Raw genomic sequence first — 16,803 nt, forward strand, 5'->3', positions numbered from 1 at the left:
TATCGTCTTTAAAATGGGAGCATCAGATATGATTAGTGTTTGCTAAAGCATGGGACACATACCCACTGATGCAACGTGAGACTGTAAGCAGTCAGTAGATCTGGCCTTAGAAGGGATTGACTCTGGTCATGAGAATAGCTCTCCCTCCTTGGTTCTCTTCCATCCCTTCTCATTCCAACAGGGAGAAAGTCTCTGCCGGGAACTACATACCTCTAACACCTCTTCAGTACTTGCTAACCTTTTATAACAAAGACAGACAGCTATGTTTTGTTTTCATTGTACTTTTATTTTAATGGCTACCATCTGTTTATGGCACAGGATTCTCTAGTGTCTTTTTCTTTTTTTTTTTTTTTTTTTTGTCTTTTGTCTTTTTCCGTGTCCGGCAACGGATCGCAACCCTCAGTGTTGCCCCCGTACCGGACCCCGGACCGGGGACCGGCAACGGGATTGCAACCCTCGGGGCTGCTCCCGCGCCTCGCTCAGCCAGTGAGCGGGAACCGGTCTCTATGTGGGATCCGAACCCTCGGGCGGGAGTGCTGCCGCGCTTCCCAAGCGGCGCACTTATCCAGTGTGCCACCGGGCTGGCCCTCTAGTGTCTTTTTCAAATGCACTTATTTAGATTTTAAAAAGAGGGGAGTCATTATATAAAGGTCGAGAACAGGCAAAATTTATCTATGATATTAGGGTCAGATAAATGATTACTTTGGAGGGTACTGACTAGGAGGGGCACAAGGGAGCTTTCCGAGTTGCTAGAAACCTGAATATTCTATATCTTGATCTAGGTAGTGGTTATGTGGGTGTAAAAATTCATTGAGCTTAACATTGAACTTAAAGTTTATGCATATCTCAATCAAAAAGAAAACAATAGGAATCAATTTAAAGATAAATATTAAGTAAATATTTCAGGTGGTATATCAATATGGCACAATTCGCACAGAGGGATAGGTGAGGTCAAAGTTTGGACAGTGATGAACTGGGCAACCTTGGGGATTTCTTATGGCCCATACATTCTGAGACTCTGAGTGCCTTGGAGGTCTAAGTCTCAAGATTGCCCAGCAAGCTGATGGCACACCCTCTTGGAGCTAGGGCCGCTTGCTGGGCAACGGGGGCTACAGTCCCATCAGCAGATCCCGTTCTTCCAGCCCTAGCTTCTTCCTGCGGCGCCTGGTCTTGGGTGCGGCTTAGTCCCAGCTTCCTTTCACTCTGCACATTGGCCCGAGCCTCAGCTGCATCTATCATCTGCTTCAAGCTCATTAAAATTATTTCTTTTTAGTTGCAAATGGGCTGTTTATGATGATCATTATTTGAATGGTCTGCACCGGGCTCCGGGCTGTCTGTCTGCTGCTGATGGCCAGTTAATCAGATGTCTCCTCCCTGCTTGGGCCTGGCCCAAAGTCTGGGGCTGTGTTAATCATGGCTCCCTTAGGAATGGGGGCTGGGGGCCAGGGTGGGAGAGGATCCCGATTTCTGCTTGATTAGCAAATGAGAAGCCAGGCTAGCTGTGTGGTAGTTTGAACACACATTTCTAAAACTCCACTTCAGACCATGGCTGATTTATGTTTATGACAGATTTTTTTCTGTTCTTTCAAAATAAATATAGTGCTATGAGCTTTTTATTTTAAGTGCATTTATTTTAAAAGACCTTTGTCAATTCTGTCCTTGGCCCGCTTGCTTTGTTGATGTTTAAATACCCTTTCTTTTAGGGTGGGACGGAATGGTTTTTAATGTCTTCACATGATACAGTAAAGCTTAGCAATACTCTGTCAGTCTTCCTTTTTTTTTTTAAGTAAAATTTTTTCTAACGTGTGAAATCCAGAATTCTTGGAATTGTTGATCTAGAGGGGTGTTTTCTGAACTCTCACTTTATCTAAATATAAGATTAATATCAGCCAATGTTTATTGAGCACTTGGTACCATGCTTGACACTTTACACATTCACATCATTTAAATCAAGCTCTCTAAACACCCCCTGGCTAATGGGAAAGTGGAGCAGAAGCCCGCTGAAGAGCAGGGCATTAAAATTTTGCCTTTATAATCCACCAAGGAGATAATCCACACCTCAATTACTAGAATTGACTGTAATTTATTTCCTCATCTCTGCTTGAATCACCTTACAGACGCATTAATGTTTGTTACATGAGGTGATGTATGTTAGGAGGTTAGCATAGTGCCTGGTGCATGTAAGCACTTGATAAATGGTAGTTATGATTACTATTATTTACTATTATTATTATTATTATTATTATTATTATTATTATTGTTGTTAGTGTGTTCCCCATAGAAGCGTGGCAAGAGTTCAGGGTTGAAAGATGAACATCAATTTAGGCAAAGTTGAGAGGAACGTGGACATCATGTCTGACAGAGTCTGCTCCTCAAGCATTGAGCAGCAGGGACACCAAGAGCTGGGCTTGCAGTGGGGCCAGGGCTGGGAACCTGCTGATATCCCCCTGCTTTGCCTGGCTCTGATGTCTCTGCAGTGTGGATGCAGCAGACATCCTGCCTGTCAGATTTGCACCTGCCAATGACTTGGGAGGTGCCGGTGGAGGAAGCCAGGCATAATTGTCTGGTATGATACATGAAGCAGTTGGACTTCTGCTCTGAGATTTCCTTTCAGAGCCTGGACTGGATGTTTTTAATAAGGAGTCGAAGTCCACCCTGCCCCCCTACCGAGGTATATTGGTTGCTGTGGTGGGGGGAGGTACAGTGTCCTGAGATAAGAACATAGTGTCAGACACACGATAATCCAAAACCGAGTGATGCAAACCCAAGTTCCCATTCTGTCTGTCCTGCAGCAATGTAAAAATCACATCTTTGTCTTCAAGAGAGATGAGAAAAACCAAGAAAAACTGTGAGCACTCTACTACAACTCAGATTGACCATGGCTTTCCCATTCTTTCTCTCCTGCCAAGTGAGATTCTGTCCACCTGGCTGCACCAACTGGTTGATTTTTGTCTGTTGCTGCAAACACCAATCTCTCCACAGTCACTCAATATTTTGGTTGTGATCAGTTGTGTTTTCTTTATTGGAAACTGCAATTAGTTTTAATTGATGATAAACCAGAAGTTTCCCTTTTTTCTTCTGTCACTTTGGTGACCTGTCAGAAATGGTTTCTGTTTCTATCTCTCCTCTACTCTCCTGTGACACTTTGCTCTTCACCTGCCTCAAAATGACATGGGGTGTTTGGACTGGAATCCGCACTTCCAAGTCAGCATACCCTGTGCTGCGGCATAGAATTGATTTGGTTTCAGCACCTTGGAGAGCAATCCAGGTCCGGTTTCCTCACCTCTACTTAAATAGCTTTTATGCCTCCACCCTCTCCCTCTAATTTCAGGATTCTACGAAGAGGTCAGACATTTCTCCAAAAATAGAAATTCCCTCCCTGATTTCTCCAAAAGGTTCCATAGGCCAGAGACACTTGTCCCAGGTTTGGGGTACAAGGTTTATTGTGCTATGGTGAACTGCTGCTGAGCAGATTTACCGACTCTCAGTCATGATATAAGACAATTACCATGCATTTTGTCTCTTAGAGGGAAAAGGATTTGCAGCGGGTTAATAGTACTTTTATTTCATTATCTAATGGTAAAAGTGTTTCATTGTGTGTGCAAGATGAATGTGTATTAGCGATGACAAATGGGGTCTTTCAACACGGTGCTGGGCCTCATCATACATATGTTAGATTAAAGAGTTCACCCTAAAAATACACTCCCGCATCTGTGTGCATGTTTTTAATAAATCTGATTGCAGAAATTTATTGTATCGCTGTATTTAGGAAATTATGGGGCTTGATTGCTGCAAATATAATCGGGTGATATATACAGAAATGCTCCTCAAGTTATGGTCCAGAAAAAAAGCCCATCTCAGGATGATGTGAGAAAGCAACAGACCACATAAACAGCATTTCTTGAATTATGCAAATGAAGTCCATGACAACTCATGGTGATTTGTACTCCCCTTGTGAAACTGCCACCATTAAAGTGAAGAAAGCTTCGAGAGGGGTGATCGAATATACATGTAGGACCAGCAGATATTGTCTGTGATGTTTGTGAGCTAAAACATCCTCCCTGCCATCCTTCCCTGTTTTTTCCCTCACTGGTACGTCCTGTAAAATGCTGGTCTGATGCCTTCATTGCACACAAGCAGACAAGGTGCCTTCCAGTCCATTTCTTCTAAGTCATACTCTTCAGTGAAATATTTCTTATTCTTGAACCTTAAGTGATTTACTGCAGGAAACACAAAAGGTCAGCTCGCTTCTTATTGGCACCTTCATTTTTCCAAAATCTACTGAAATTAAAAAGCCATCTATATCTTAAAAGGCATATTTATGAACCTTTAAGTGTAAGTAAGTCATAGTTGGAGCAGTTCCCATCTCTGATATATGAAAGCTGTCGACAGCACTTTCTTGCACTATAATATGCCCATACAATATGCCGCACTTTACTATTTTGACACGGTTTGGAGATGTTTTCTACAGTTACTGACAAGCTTATGCCATCACTCCTTTGGAAATTTAAGAGGTGGGGCAGAGGGGTGGGGAAGAGATGGAAAAAAAAAACCAACTCCACCCAACTTTATGGGAGATTATTGATCTGGCCAGACTTCCAATGAGCAGAAAAGCTGTCCTGGATTTTTTTCAGTTGCATCCCCAGTTTCGTAAATTATTCATTTGTGCCAGGAGTCAATATCCTGTCTTTTCTCAGCTTTGTAAGTTAAGAAAACTTGTTCACAATGCTGTTTTGTACAATGATTAAAAAGGAAAAAAAGGAAAAAATCGTATTCTTTTTCTCTCTCTCTCTTTTTTTTTTTATTATTCCAGAAGGAGCTTAATTCCGTCGCTTCCGAGCTGTCTGCACGGCAGGAGGAGAGTGAACAGAGGAAAAAATCTTATTCTTTTTCTCTCTCTCTCTTTTTTTTTTTATTGTTCCAGAAGGAGCTTAATTCCGTCGCTTCCGAGCTGTCTGCACGGCAGGAGGAGAGTGAACATTCTCATAAACATTTAATTGAACTCCGCCGGGAATTTAAGAAAAATGTACCTGAGGTATAGTATATTTGCTATTATAGAATTAACTCAGTAGGAATGCAGATTTTTCTCTGTTCAAACTATATTTTGAAAACTGTAGACATAAGTGACTAACAAGAAAAGAAGCTAATTAGCCACAAAGAAAAATTACAGCCTCCGACCTTTCAGTGTTTCTTGGTATAGTGGTGCTCAGCAGGGCTGTCTAAAGTAAAGGCAGAAAGCTTCTCCATTAGTGTCATTGTTTTTGAGGTCTCTGCAAAACATCCATTTTTCCCCCCACATTCATATCTAAGTCAAATGCTTGGCCTTGATGGCAAAGACAATTTGTCTAGATTTTATTTGATTTTATTTTGCTTTTCCATTGGCATCTGGATGATGGCAGCTATAGACTCTTACCACCCTTTCCAGGCCTTCTCTTGCTCACCTCTAAAACTCTCCCTCCCACCCCCTATATATGCACCTCATTCTTCCCCCTCACCTCCTCCCTTGCAGTTCTAGCAATCAGCTTTGTCTTTCCCAGCTGCCTTGGGGGTGGCCCAGAAAATGACCAGCCCCAGCAATGGAAGGGCCCCCCAGAGGAAGAGACTAGAGCAGACATGCTTCTGTTCTTTACAGGAGTGAATGTGTGAATTCTTTTCCCTCTTCTATCATGCCCCCCTGTTGCTTCTCAAATTTAAAAAGAAAAAAAAATGGGATAAACACAAATAGGAAAAATAAAGCCCTCTGACTCTATATCACATTGGCAGAGATGTGGCGCATAAGCGCTATTATGCGAAACAGACATCAGGGGTCTCTAAGGCCAGACCTCCCTCAAAGCCAGCTGTGTTTCCTTCTGGTCATCCAAAGGTTAACACGTGAGCACTCTGGACCTACCTGCTCTGGTGTACTGGAATCCTGGAGGAGGGTGGGGCAGAGTTGGGCGTTCAGATGGGAGACATTGATTCTGCCAGTCTGAATCACTGGGGGCTCCTGCTGCTGTCTTGCTGTTGGAGGAGGGGGCTGTAGAAAGATGGAGAAGAGGCAGGCTCCGCCAGGAATCAGGCCACATGAGCACAGAGGAGTTGAGCCTTCAAGTCACCCTTAGTCTCTTAGCTGCCGAATCCTTCTCACACAAGTCATAACTATCTTTTGTTCTTCAAGGCAAGAGAGGGGACTGGGATCTGTCTAGAACTCATCCACAGAGCACATCTTGAAGGAATCTTAGGTTTGAGGCCTTAGAAAGAGTGTGCATGGAAAAGAGGCATGAATCTCAGATCTGAGAGTGTCTCCCGTGTTGTGGCTTCAGAAAGGCCAAGTCAGGTCTTTGGTTTGGCTCCACCAGCTGAGAAGCCATAGGTGATGCAAAGGATCCCTCCCTTACCTTTTAGAACAGAGCACAGCTTGGTCTTTAAACTCATTTTTCTCCCCAGAATGAGAGAGACTCTCATCCTCTGATTTTCCTTTGCCTCTGACTCTCCAGTCTCTGGGAAGCAGAGCTGAATCGGCCGCAGGTCTTCACATCCCTACATGCCCCCTCTCTCTCTGCTCAGCTTAGACTCTCCATGTCATTCTCCTTCCCCTCCACAGCAAACTTACTCCCCAGGCCACGTGGGAGCCCCCAGGTAATGAGGGAAATCCAGGCCAGGTTTTAAGCCTCTGAGTTCAGCTTACATAATTTTAATACTGCATAATTATGCAATTATGTAATTAGGAGGAATAAGTTTCCATTCCTATTATAGTTGTGCCTCTGAAAATTCTCATTTTTGGAACTAGTCTCTCCTGATGTAGAGAGGCATGCCAGGACTTTATTTAAGTGAATCGTCAGGCGACTGCACAACTCACCTGCTGCTCGTGCCTTTGCTCGGCTTCTCTAGCAGTTAAGCAGACAGAGCAAGGGGCTTCTAGGAATGGTTGGCATTGGCCCAAAGCGCCCCCCATCCTCCCTAATGCCTCTGAGATTTGAATCCCCTAAATTCTTTTGAGGGTGGGGTTGTGAAAAGAGCCTGTTTGGTGACCTGGGTTTAAATTCCAGCTGTACCACTCACTGGCTGTGTGACCTTGAGCAGGCCAGCCCCTCTCCCTGCTCAAGGGAGACTGAGGCCTCAGTCTCCCCTTCTGTAAATTCAAGAGACTGGATAGATGGTTTCTGAGGCGACTCCTGGTACTAACATTTCCTAAACCTAGGCCATAGGTCCCTTGCCAGTGTATTTTTATTTGATGTAAATTCTTTCAGACTTTACAATAAGTTGCCAACATTTAGTATTTTAGAAGATTTCACCTAAACATCAGATTATTGGTATCTTTTGAGACCATTTGGTTGATCTTGCAACTCAGAGGCTCCATGCCCATCAGTTGCAGTCATCAGCTGGAGCTGAGCAGTGGCTGGTCCTGTTAGACCAGGCATGTGTTGTCCCAGCCTGCCTCCCTCACGTCCACTTCTTGCCTCCCTCATGTCCAGTTCCTGCCTGGCCTCGGTGAGCATTTGGGTTCACAACCTGTGACCTCGATTCTCATAAGTTTCCTTTTCCATCGCTCAGCCCACACACCTGTGCCTCCTTGTGGTCAAATCCACTAGGTTCCTATGCACTGCCAGTATCCTTCCTGAGATCCCCAACATACATCAGCTGAGAAGCTCTGGGGCACAGAAATCAGTGAGGAGGGGACCCAGGGCCCAGAAGAGGGATCTTTTCCAGGGGCAGAAGCAACACAACCTTATTTTCATAATTAAGGGGTTTATTCTTTACCTGAACATGCGTATCCTGCCCATCTCTTTCTTTTCAGCTTCTCTCTGTTGCCCCTCTCTCCCCACCTTCTCTAACCCCCTCACTTCTTCCCATGGGGATTTTTTGTGGTAGTAGCTGATTGGGATTTGGGAGAGTCACCACTGGATCTGAGGAAATTGGAGGACTTAAGAGTTGGGATCATGAGACATGTGATTCTAACAGCCTTCCCTCTTGTATACTGGGGAGAACTCACAGGCATCCACCCGAGAACTCTTGGGGCTGGGAACCTCAAGGTCACTTAGGAAAGTCAGGAAATTAGGGTCTAGAAATAGGAGACTTGGGGTGACCAGGACAAACCTCCCCTCTGAAGACAGCCCACTTTCATAGAGTTCATCAAATACTTGCAGAACCCTTCCTCTGAGCCATGCACCACTGGAAGGGTGGGGGCACCAGGTAGGATCCAGCCAAGTCCCCAGAAACTGCACATTGTGGTGAAGAAGGAGAAACAGGTGCAGAAGTGGTGTTGCTAAAATGCAAAATGCAGTCTTTGCTGGAGTGGTGGCAACTGGGTGGGATAGCAAAGACAGCAGCTTGATGGAGGCTTCCCCTGAGTAACACCTGGAAGGACAGAAAGTTTTAATGAAGGGACTTTGATGACTTAGCACTGAGTGTAGAGAATTGGGGCCACCTCTCCAGTCCCCATTCCAAAGAGTGTCCCATGATGGACCACCAGTTCCACAAGATACTTTGCTTAAAAGAACATTCCATGACTGAATCCATTTAGGAAATGCCACTTCCTCTCTCCCTCTTCCAGAAACACTCAAAGTGCATTACATTAAAGGCTCTGAAAAGTCCTGCAGGAAAGAAGCCTCTTGGACTTGATGTTTTCCAGTGTGATTTGGCTTGGCGCCCCTGTGTGTGTATGTCTTTGTGTCTGTGTGTGCAACCCTTGTGAAATCCCCTGGAGTACACATCCCATGGGACATGCTTGGGAAACACTGACCCCAGGGACAACAGTGAGCTGCAAGCAGGGGCCGGGGGGTGTCCCACCTGGCACTATGGTGAACTCTTCACTGATCTCTTTTTCAGGAAATCAGAGAGATGGTGGCTCCTGTATTAAAAAGCTTCCAAGCTGAGGTAAGACCCAAGGCCCACAGCATGTCAGAAAATTACACCCAGCTCCCCCTCCTGTCCCACCTAGAGTTGCCAGAGTAGGCCAGCCGCCTCTGGAAGCTTGCAGAAGCTTCCCTGCCCCCATTGCAAACTCTGTCCCGTTCCGTCTAGTCTATAAGAATGGGTTCTCTGTTCTGTTAGATGGGATTCCAGAGTCTGATCCCGAAAAATCTTCCTCTCCCTAGACTTTGCTCTGCTACATGTAAGATCTTGAACAAACCGCCTTATCTTCCAAGCTTGGTTTCCCATTTTTAAAATTGGAGGTTTGTACTAGGTGACCTTTGTTCTCCCTTGGCATTCCACTCTGCTTTGATTCTCTAAGGCAGCCTTGCAGGTAAGTCCAGACAATTACCAGCCCACTCAGAAATCCTTTCTACCATCCCACCCTTTGAGTATAAGATCACCATTGTTCACATTCTTTCCTGCCAACCCATCAGGCCCTCATTCCTTTGGCAGCAGCTGAGCTGTCCTCAGCAAATTGTCTCTCTTGCCTTTCTGGAGCCCTGGGATGGGGTCACACCTCCCCATCTCTCCTCTTTGCTTGACTTTGTGACCAGGATTCTGAGAATGTCCACTTGTCTGGTTGGTGTAGGAGGTAGGCTAGGAAAAGACTGGAATCACACTGAGTCAGACTGGTGGGGGAGCCATTTCTAAAATGTTCCATCTTGAGGGGGCTCTTCTCGGGCTTCCCTGGACTCAGGTAGGAACCCAGAAAGAGTGGCGCTTCTCAGAGCTCACCAGTGGGGATGCATTTTAAGTCTCTTGTCTGCCATGTGCCATGTTACTTGAAGTCTGTCTCTTTGGAACCACTTAAGTGCATAAGGCAATATTAAAGTAAATAATAACTGGATTTACACAAATGTCACTGATTTCCGTATTTTTCATCCTTTCATTTTATTACCAGGTTGACTGATGTGCTTATTTATTTATAGCGCCATCCGGTATTGATTCATTTGATTGTGAGGTGCTTGGGCTGGGGGGGGGGGGGAGAGGGCCAATAATATTGGGAATGTGTTTTCATGACTTTGTGTTTTTTTTAAAAAAAGAGGTTCCCATCTCCCAACTGCTGGTCCCATGAGGTACGCTCAGCACACAGGCTCTCTCAGGCAGCCGATCGTTCTGCCCAACCCAAAACAGGCCTCGAGCTGTTTTGTAGAGTGTGTCACTTTCTTGGCTATTCCCTTGCTTGGGTTGGTGTGAATAGAGCTTCTCTTGGCCTTTTAGTTGTTTTGAGGATTAACTGAGATATAACACAGGAAAGGGTTTCATGTAATGTCTGGCATACAGAAAGCTGCTAGAGAGTGAAGAAAGAGCACATATCCTGGAGCCAGCCCGGGTCTGAGTTCCGCCTCTGCCAGTTATTAGGCAAGTTACTCAACCTCTCTGTGCCTCCATTTACTCATCTGCAAAATGGATAATAATTATACCTACTTCATAGGGTTGTGACTGAGGAAGAACAAAGTTAATACCAAGAAGTGCTTAAAAGACTGCCTTGCATATTAGAAGTCTCAGGTATTTTATTATTCCTGTTATCAGTGACCTCCATTGGTTTATTTGGCCTGTACTGTGGCTGGGCTGGAATCTGCCTCTTTCCTAACTAGGTATTCAGGGCTTTTTATGCAAAAGAAGGGGGCTTTCTGTCCCTGTAGGAAGCAAGCATGACTTAGGTCATCTTTTCAGTAGCTGGTGGAAAGCACATGCAAATCAGACTCAGACAGGCCTGGTTTGAATCTCAGCCCTGCTTCTTAAACTAGCTGTGTGGCCTGGGGGAAGTTTCTTAACCTCTCTGAACTTCAGCTTTCTTCCTCTGGCAAATGAGGCTAAAAGAGTCCATGCAGTATCTGGCACACAGCTGGTGCTCAGTAGTGGGACAGAGAAAGTCTTAGTGGGCTGAAAGAGAAGACAAAGCTGAATTCTCATTTCCAAAACCCATGTAGCATGTTCAATAGACACTGTTTTAATAGCTTGGGATCTTCAAAGAACTTCGTTAATTTTCTTAAGAGGGCCCTTTAATGTACCAAAAAGACTACATACGTCTGGAATTTTATTCCTGAAACTCCTGCTTTCCTCATGATCTATTGACTAAACCATTGCAGCTGCTGTGTCCCTCCCTGCGCCTTGGGGGAGAAACACCACTAAAGAAAGGTGTTAATAAAAAGCATCTTCTTCTTCCACAACAAGCTGCACACACGCAGGCCATTTATAATCCAAATTTGATTTTCATTTTAATTTTTTTAATGAGGGCTCATCCGTTATGCCTCTTCCCTCTTGCAATCCACCAGGCTCGGGGCTGAAGCTGGGGATTCCCAAGGGGGCATTAATCACCTCCTGGAAATATTCCCTGGGGCAAACACTGTCCCAAGTCACATAAACTAGCCCATAAAACGCGAGGGCTGAATATCACACCCGTCATCCCTCCTTCCCTAGTGCGGGCCTCTCGTTGAAATATACGACATTCAAGTTTATTCTTGAATTTAACTCCACTGGTCTTGGTATATGCAGAATCTAGGCATCTTATCTTTTCATAGTACCTATGTGTGGGTCTTTTTTTTTGTGTGTGTGTGTGCCAGTGGGAGGGGGGTGGAGAGGAAATGAATTTGCCCCGCTGTGAATCAAGGAAGCTTCTCCCTCTGCCTTGATTGCTTAAAGGACAGTTTTGATTTCCCCTGTTCAGTGAAACAAAGACAGCCAGAGAAGGTGGCTTAATGGAGACAGCTTGAAATGGCCAAAGTTTGAATATCCTTGCACACAGAGAAAAGAGCAAGACGAAAGCCCCGCTAATTACAAAAGTTGCTTTATGAAAGATAATTCAAAGCAATAATTTAGCAAACATAATCAAGTCGCACAGATGGGGTTGTTGATGGATGGATTGCAACATGCAATTAGCAGTTCTCGCAGTTACATATCATTAACCCTCTGAGCACAAAAATTATTTTCTCATTATTAGTTGAAAAGGTAAAATTAAGCTGACTAGACAGTAAAGGAACAAACTACAATTAATTACCTTCATTTATTACAGTCATTATTTTAAACTTATTTTTACTTGGAGAGAGACATGAAAACATCTAAATTAAAAGTTTTGTTATGCTAAATCAGAGGTGAAACTTTTCTAAGGAGCATGTGCACTGGCCCATCTAGGAAGACAGCAGGGCCGCTGTTAGACTTTCTTTTTTCTGCTTCCTTGTTCCTCCACCTTGAAGGGAATGTGGCCTGTGTGATGGAAAACTCTTTTGCTTGTATTGGAGCAGATATGTTCATCTGGGCCCAATTGCAACACAGCAGTTTGGAAACCAAGGGGGCTGACATGACCTCTGACATCCAGCAGAAGCAGGGAATTGTGGTAGTCACACACCCACGGACCGAGTCCCACCCTAACACTGACAAGCTTGTATGACCTTGGCAAGTGACTTTGTGTCTCTGAGCCACTGTTTCCTCATCTGTAAATAGAAGCAGCTCATAGGATTTCCAGACTCAGTAAGATTGTGTGTGTCAAGTGGCCAGTGAGTCACTTGTCAACATAGCATATGTATGTGGTTGTATGGGGCTGAGAATGTTCTCCCTCTACCCTCCCAGGGTCTGAGGGATCTCTTGTGGCACGACCACCTTCAGTTGAGCCCATGCAATCATTTATTCATTCAACAAACATTTGCTGAATATGTACTGTATATCAGGCAGTGTTCTAGATGCTAGTCCAGTGAAGGTCACAACCTGTGGTCACCTTGACCCCTCCTGGCATGAGGGAGAACAAGTGTTTATACAATACTCAGAAGGACTTCCGAAAGGAAATGGAACTACCCTTCCACTTGGCACCATGCAGGTCCACTCAGCAAATACTTGTGGAGCATCTACTATACGCCAGGCTTCATGTGAGGGTTGTGGAGGGCCCAAAGATGGTGAGACACTGTCCCTGCCTGCAAGGAGTGTCCCTAGGAGTTGAGTCCCTATGATAGAAATAATGTCCAGGAATTATATCATGAGCCCAAGGGAGGCCTGTTGCTTTCCTCCCAGAGGTTCCACTTGTTTGCTGAACTTCACATTCATGCCCTGTCTCCATCATGACCACAGCAATATCTCCCACCCCGCACATGCCTGCATCATGTCCTTGCACTCCCCCATCAAGAGGTGGAGTCTGTGTCCACATGCTTTGAATCTGGGCCTGTGCCTACTTTGGCCAGTACAACATGGTGGAAATGACACTGGTGGTACTAATGCCCACCGTATCCCTTAGCCTACCTGGTGGCTCTGCTTCCTGCCTTTTCAAACCCAGCCCTCACATAACAAATGCAACTACCCTGAGACCACCCTGCTACGAAAAGTCTACCCCTCATGGAGAGGCCCTGGCTGATGAGACACTGTGGAGGAGAGGGCCGGGAGCACCAAGGCACTGACATGAGTCAAGGAGCTATGTTGGACCAGTCCAATTGAGCCATCAGATGACTGCAGCACCACCTGCCATCCAGCGGTGGCTGCCCGAGAGACAGCCAGAGACAACCGCTCGGCTGAGCCCTGTCAGCCCACAGAACCGTGAGAGATAATAAGTTGTTTTGAGCCACTGCATCTACACAGCAGTCGATGACCAGACCAGCCAGATGTATAGAGTGCCCCTCCTCTGCTCCCTCTCTCCTCTCCCCTCCTTGTTCTTCCACCTTCTCTTCCCTCTTCTTCCCTACTCCCTGGCTTCTCAACCTCAGCCTTATGGCAGATCTTAGCCTTGTCAAAGATTTTCTACCAGTGCCAAATTCCTAGGCCTCTGTCTCTATGCAGAGTATAGCCTTCTCCCCACCTCACTCCAGAGGGACAATGACAGATGCTGCTAGAACAGCCATCACCTCCCTGTGACAGGAGCCAGAGCACACGAAGACATGCAGACTCCTCAGCTCCAGACCTGACATTGCCCTCCAGCGCCTGGTTGAGGTGTGTCAACAGTTCTCAGGCTTTTGTCTCCTCTCCTTTGGATTTCTTCTGATGGGATTGGGGTGCAGCTCAGAGATAAACCCTAATGGCTAAAGGAAGTCAAGAGCAGACCCAGTGGAAGTTCTGTTTGCTGAGGAGCAGAGAGGTCACATTGGGATAGGGATGTGCAAGAAAGCAAGAATTGGGGTTTTTTGGCCTCCCCTCTCAGGAGTTAGGTGGCTGAGCAGGGAACAGTGCCTGACTTGCCAGCTCCCAGCCTCAGTGGATATTTGTTGGATGAGCGAATGTCTCGATCAATCAATCCACAAGTAGCTGTGCATAACCCTCATTGAGTCAGTTACCCTCTACTGTGCCACCTGCAAAATGGGGGGCGTGACACTTTGCCAGCCTGATTCTTATGGGTTTTGGGGGTGCAGCCTGATCAGAGATGTAAGACATCATGAGCTGCTGTGGTCCAGGGTATTTTAGACCCTTCCTGACAGCTCTTATCTAGCCAAAGGTGTCCAACAGTCCAACCTGATTAACCCCACTTGCAAGGGGGCAGAAGGCTGGGAGTTCTCTTCTTCTGCCCACATCTACCTGACAGGATCCTCTGGTTGATCAGACTCAGGCCAGACCAGCAGGTGACAAGGAGAGAGAGCAAAAGCCAGGGTGCCACATGCCACCTCCTGATCTACAATCACTATAACTTGGAGTCGCCCACTAGGGTCAGTTTATAAGTAGCCATGCTTGTCACTGAAGGTGGCCCCTGCCTTTTTCCTTGCTGCACACCTACTATGTGCTACACACTTTCTAATGATTATTTCATGTATTCTTCACGGTATTTCTATCAGGGAGGTTCTGTGTTTATCCGCAATGAGGAAACTGAGGCTCCGAGAGGAGATGGCTGGCATCTATTCAGTGCTGAAGTCTGTACCTCAGGCAGGGAGAGAACCAAAGGGGCATGAGAATTCAGGTGCCACCCTCTATGACCCCTCTGCCTTCTGGGCCTGCCTGCCTCTCCCTCCAGCCAGCTCACTGATCTGCCTTGTTCCCATCTCAGGGTGTTACCACGTGTTCCCTCTGCCTGGAATGCTCTTCCCTGTACCATCTCTTTACTTGATTAACTCCTTTAAAATTTCCAGTCCTCTGGGGGAGGGGGGAGTTAGGGGGGCAGGGAAGCCCTCCCTGATGGCCCCTAACCCCATCAAGCTTGAAGCCCCCTTCATTCACTGGCAGGGCCCCTACATGTATCCAATGTGGTAGTTAACATAATTTATCTTTATGCATCTGTCTAAAGGTAAAGAGCACCAGATCATCCAGGGCCTTAAGGCTACTGTAAGTAATTTAGCCGTGACTGTGAATGAGGTGGGAGCCATGGGAGGCTTTAGAGCAGAGGAGGAACCAGCTATGACTCAAGTTTTAACAGGATTGCTCTGACTGCTAATCAGATAGCATGGGAGGCTATCTGATTGAGATGACTGAGAGGAGAGACTGTACCCACTGCACTTCCAACCTGAGTCCCTGCTCACTGCTACCATCTGGAACCTAGAACCTGAAATCGTCATCAACTCTCCCATCACTACCACCGTCTGTCCCACCTGCAGGTGGACATTTTTTGAAACACCAAGGGTCTCCAGCTTTTCCCTCCCAGACAGTTTTGGGTAGGGAAGGGGAGTCCTAGCCTAAGACAAGACCCTCGGGCTCAGTATGTGTTCTTGCAGCCAAGCTGCCTGAGAATGGAGTGGAGGGTGCCCTCCTCACTGCTAAGATCCCCTGAGATGCACACGTCCTTCCCCACCCTGGCCCTGAGCCTCCACCCAGCCCTATATGATGCGTCCTCTGGTGGTCCCTGTGCAGCCCTCCTGCTCCGCATTTGCCTGCAGACACCTGCTTTTCCCTGTGAGCTGAAATGTAATTAACAGGTATTTAATTACATTTTTTGGATTTTGTTTTTTTTGTTTTGTTTTGTTTTGTTTTGCCTTTTAACATTATTTGCTCTTCCTTCTGTCTTTGATGTCACAATTCTCTCACACCCCAAACTACCCTTTTTCTGGTGATCCCAGCACTGGTGAGACCATCCCATTATAAGTGGGGCCTCTTTTTTTGCCTTTTAACATTATTTGCTCTTCCTTCTGTCTTTGATGTCACAATTCTCTCACACCCCAAGCTACCCTTTTTCTGGTGATCCCAGCACTGGTGAGACCATCCCATTATAAGTGGGGCCTCTTTGGGGCCACAACAGGCATTAGACACGTGCAGTCCTGATCAGCCAGCAAGACTAGGGAGAAGTGGCCTTGCTGACAAGGGGACCCACCTGGGAGCATGAGCGGTAGGGGCAAGTGTGGGCTCTGGAGCCACCCTGGCATGGGCTTGCAGACCAGCTCGTCCACTTCTTGGTTGTGTGACCTTGGCAAGTCACTTAACCTCTCTGGGCCTCAGTTTTCTCTGCTTTTAAATGAAGTTGATAATAGTACCCACCTAATAGGTTCAGTATAAGGGCTCAATGAACTGATACTTGAAAGCCCCAAGAACAAAGCCCACCACGTGGTGAGTGCTCCATGAACATTAATCAGCATTCCTAGCAGGTGAACTGAGACTGGCCACATCATGTTTATTCCTCCCATGAGCCCCACAAAGAGGCTCTTGCCCTCACCCATTTCACCCAGCCCATGGTGGTAAGTAGTAGCTCAGGCCAGGATCCCAAACCATGGAGTTTATCATGTGTGATGCCTCTCATGCACCACATTTTCTCAGCAACATGAAAATGTTTCTCAGAAACACTAAGCGGAAACTGCTGCTATCATTGTGCGAAACTGGGGCTCAGAGAGGTAAAATCACTTGCCCAAGCTCACACAGCTCTTCACCAGCAGAGCAGAGGGTGGAAGATGCAAACCTCAGCTTGGAGGACTGAATGGGCCCTTGAGGGGGCTGAGAGTGCAGGAGGAAATAAGGATGTGAATTCTAGATTGAGTGACTGGACTGGAGATTCGCAGGTGGTTAAAGGCTGGAAAGGAC

The 16,803-nt window shown here is 46.2% G+C and overlaps 1 protein-coding gene across 1 annotated transcript in view; it reads left to right on the forward strand.

Annotated features, from left to right (window-relative positions):
• The window catches only part of CUX2 (cut-like homeobox 2), a 219,622-nt gene that overhangs the window by 104,552 nt on the left and 98,267 nt on the right, over positions 1-16,803 (forward strand). Inside the window, exons 2-3 of the mRNA XM_008577421.1 lie at positions 4,925-5,035; positions 8,809-8,856. Of these exons, the coding sequence (XP_008575643.1) occupies positions 8,821-8,856 (36 nt within the window). The 5' untranslated portion in view covers positions 4,925-5,035; positions 8,809-8,820. The remainder of the gene's footprint in view (positions 1-4,924; positions 5,036-8,808; positions 8,857-16,803) is intronic.

This window comes from Galeopterus variegatus, unplaced genomic scaffold (genome assembly GCF_000696425.1).
Source record: "Galeopterus variegatus unplaced genomic scaffold, G_variegatus-3.0.2 Scaffold1506, whole genome shotgun sequence".
NCBI classification, from domain to species: domain Eukaryota; kingdom Metazoa; phylum Chordata; class Mammalia; order Dermoptera; family Cynocephalidae; genus Galeopterus; species Galeopterus variegatus.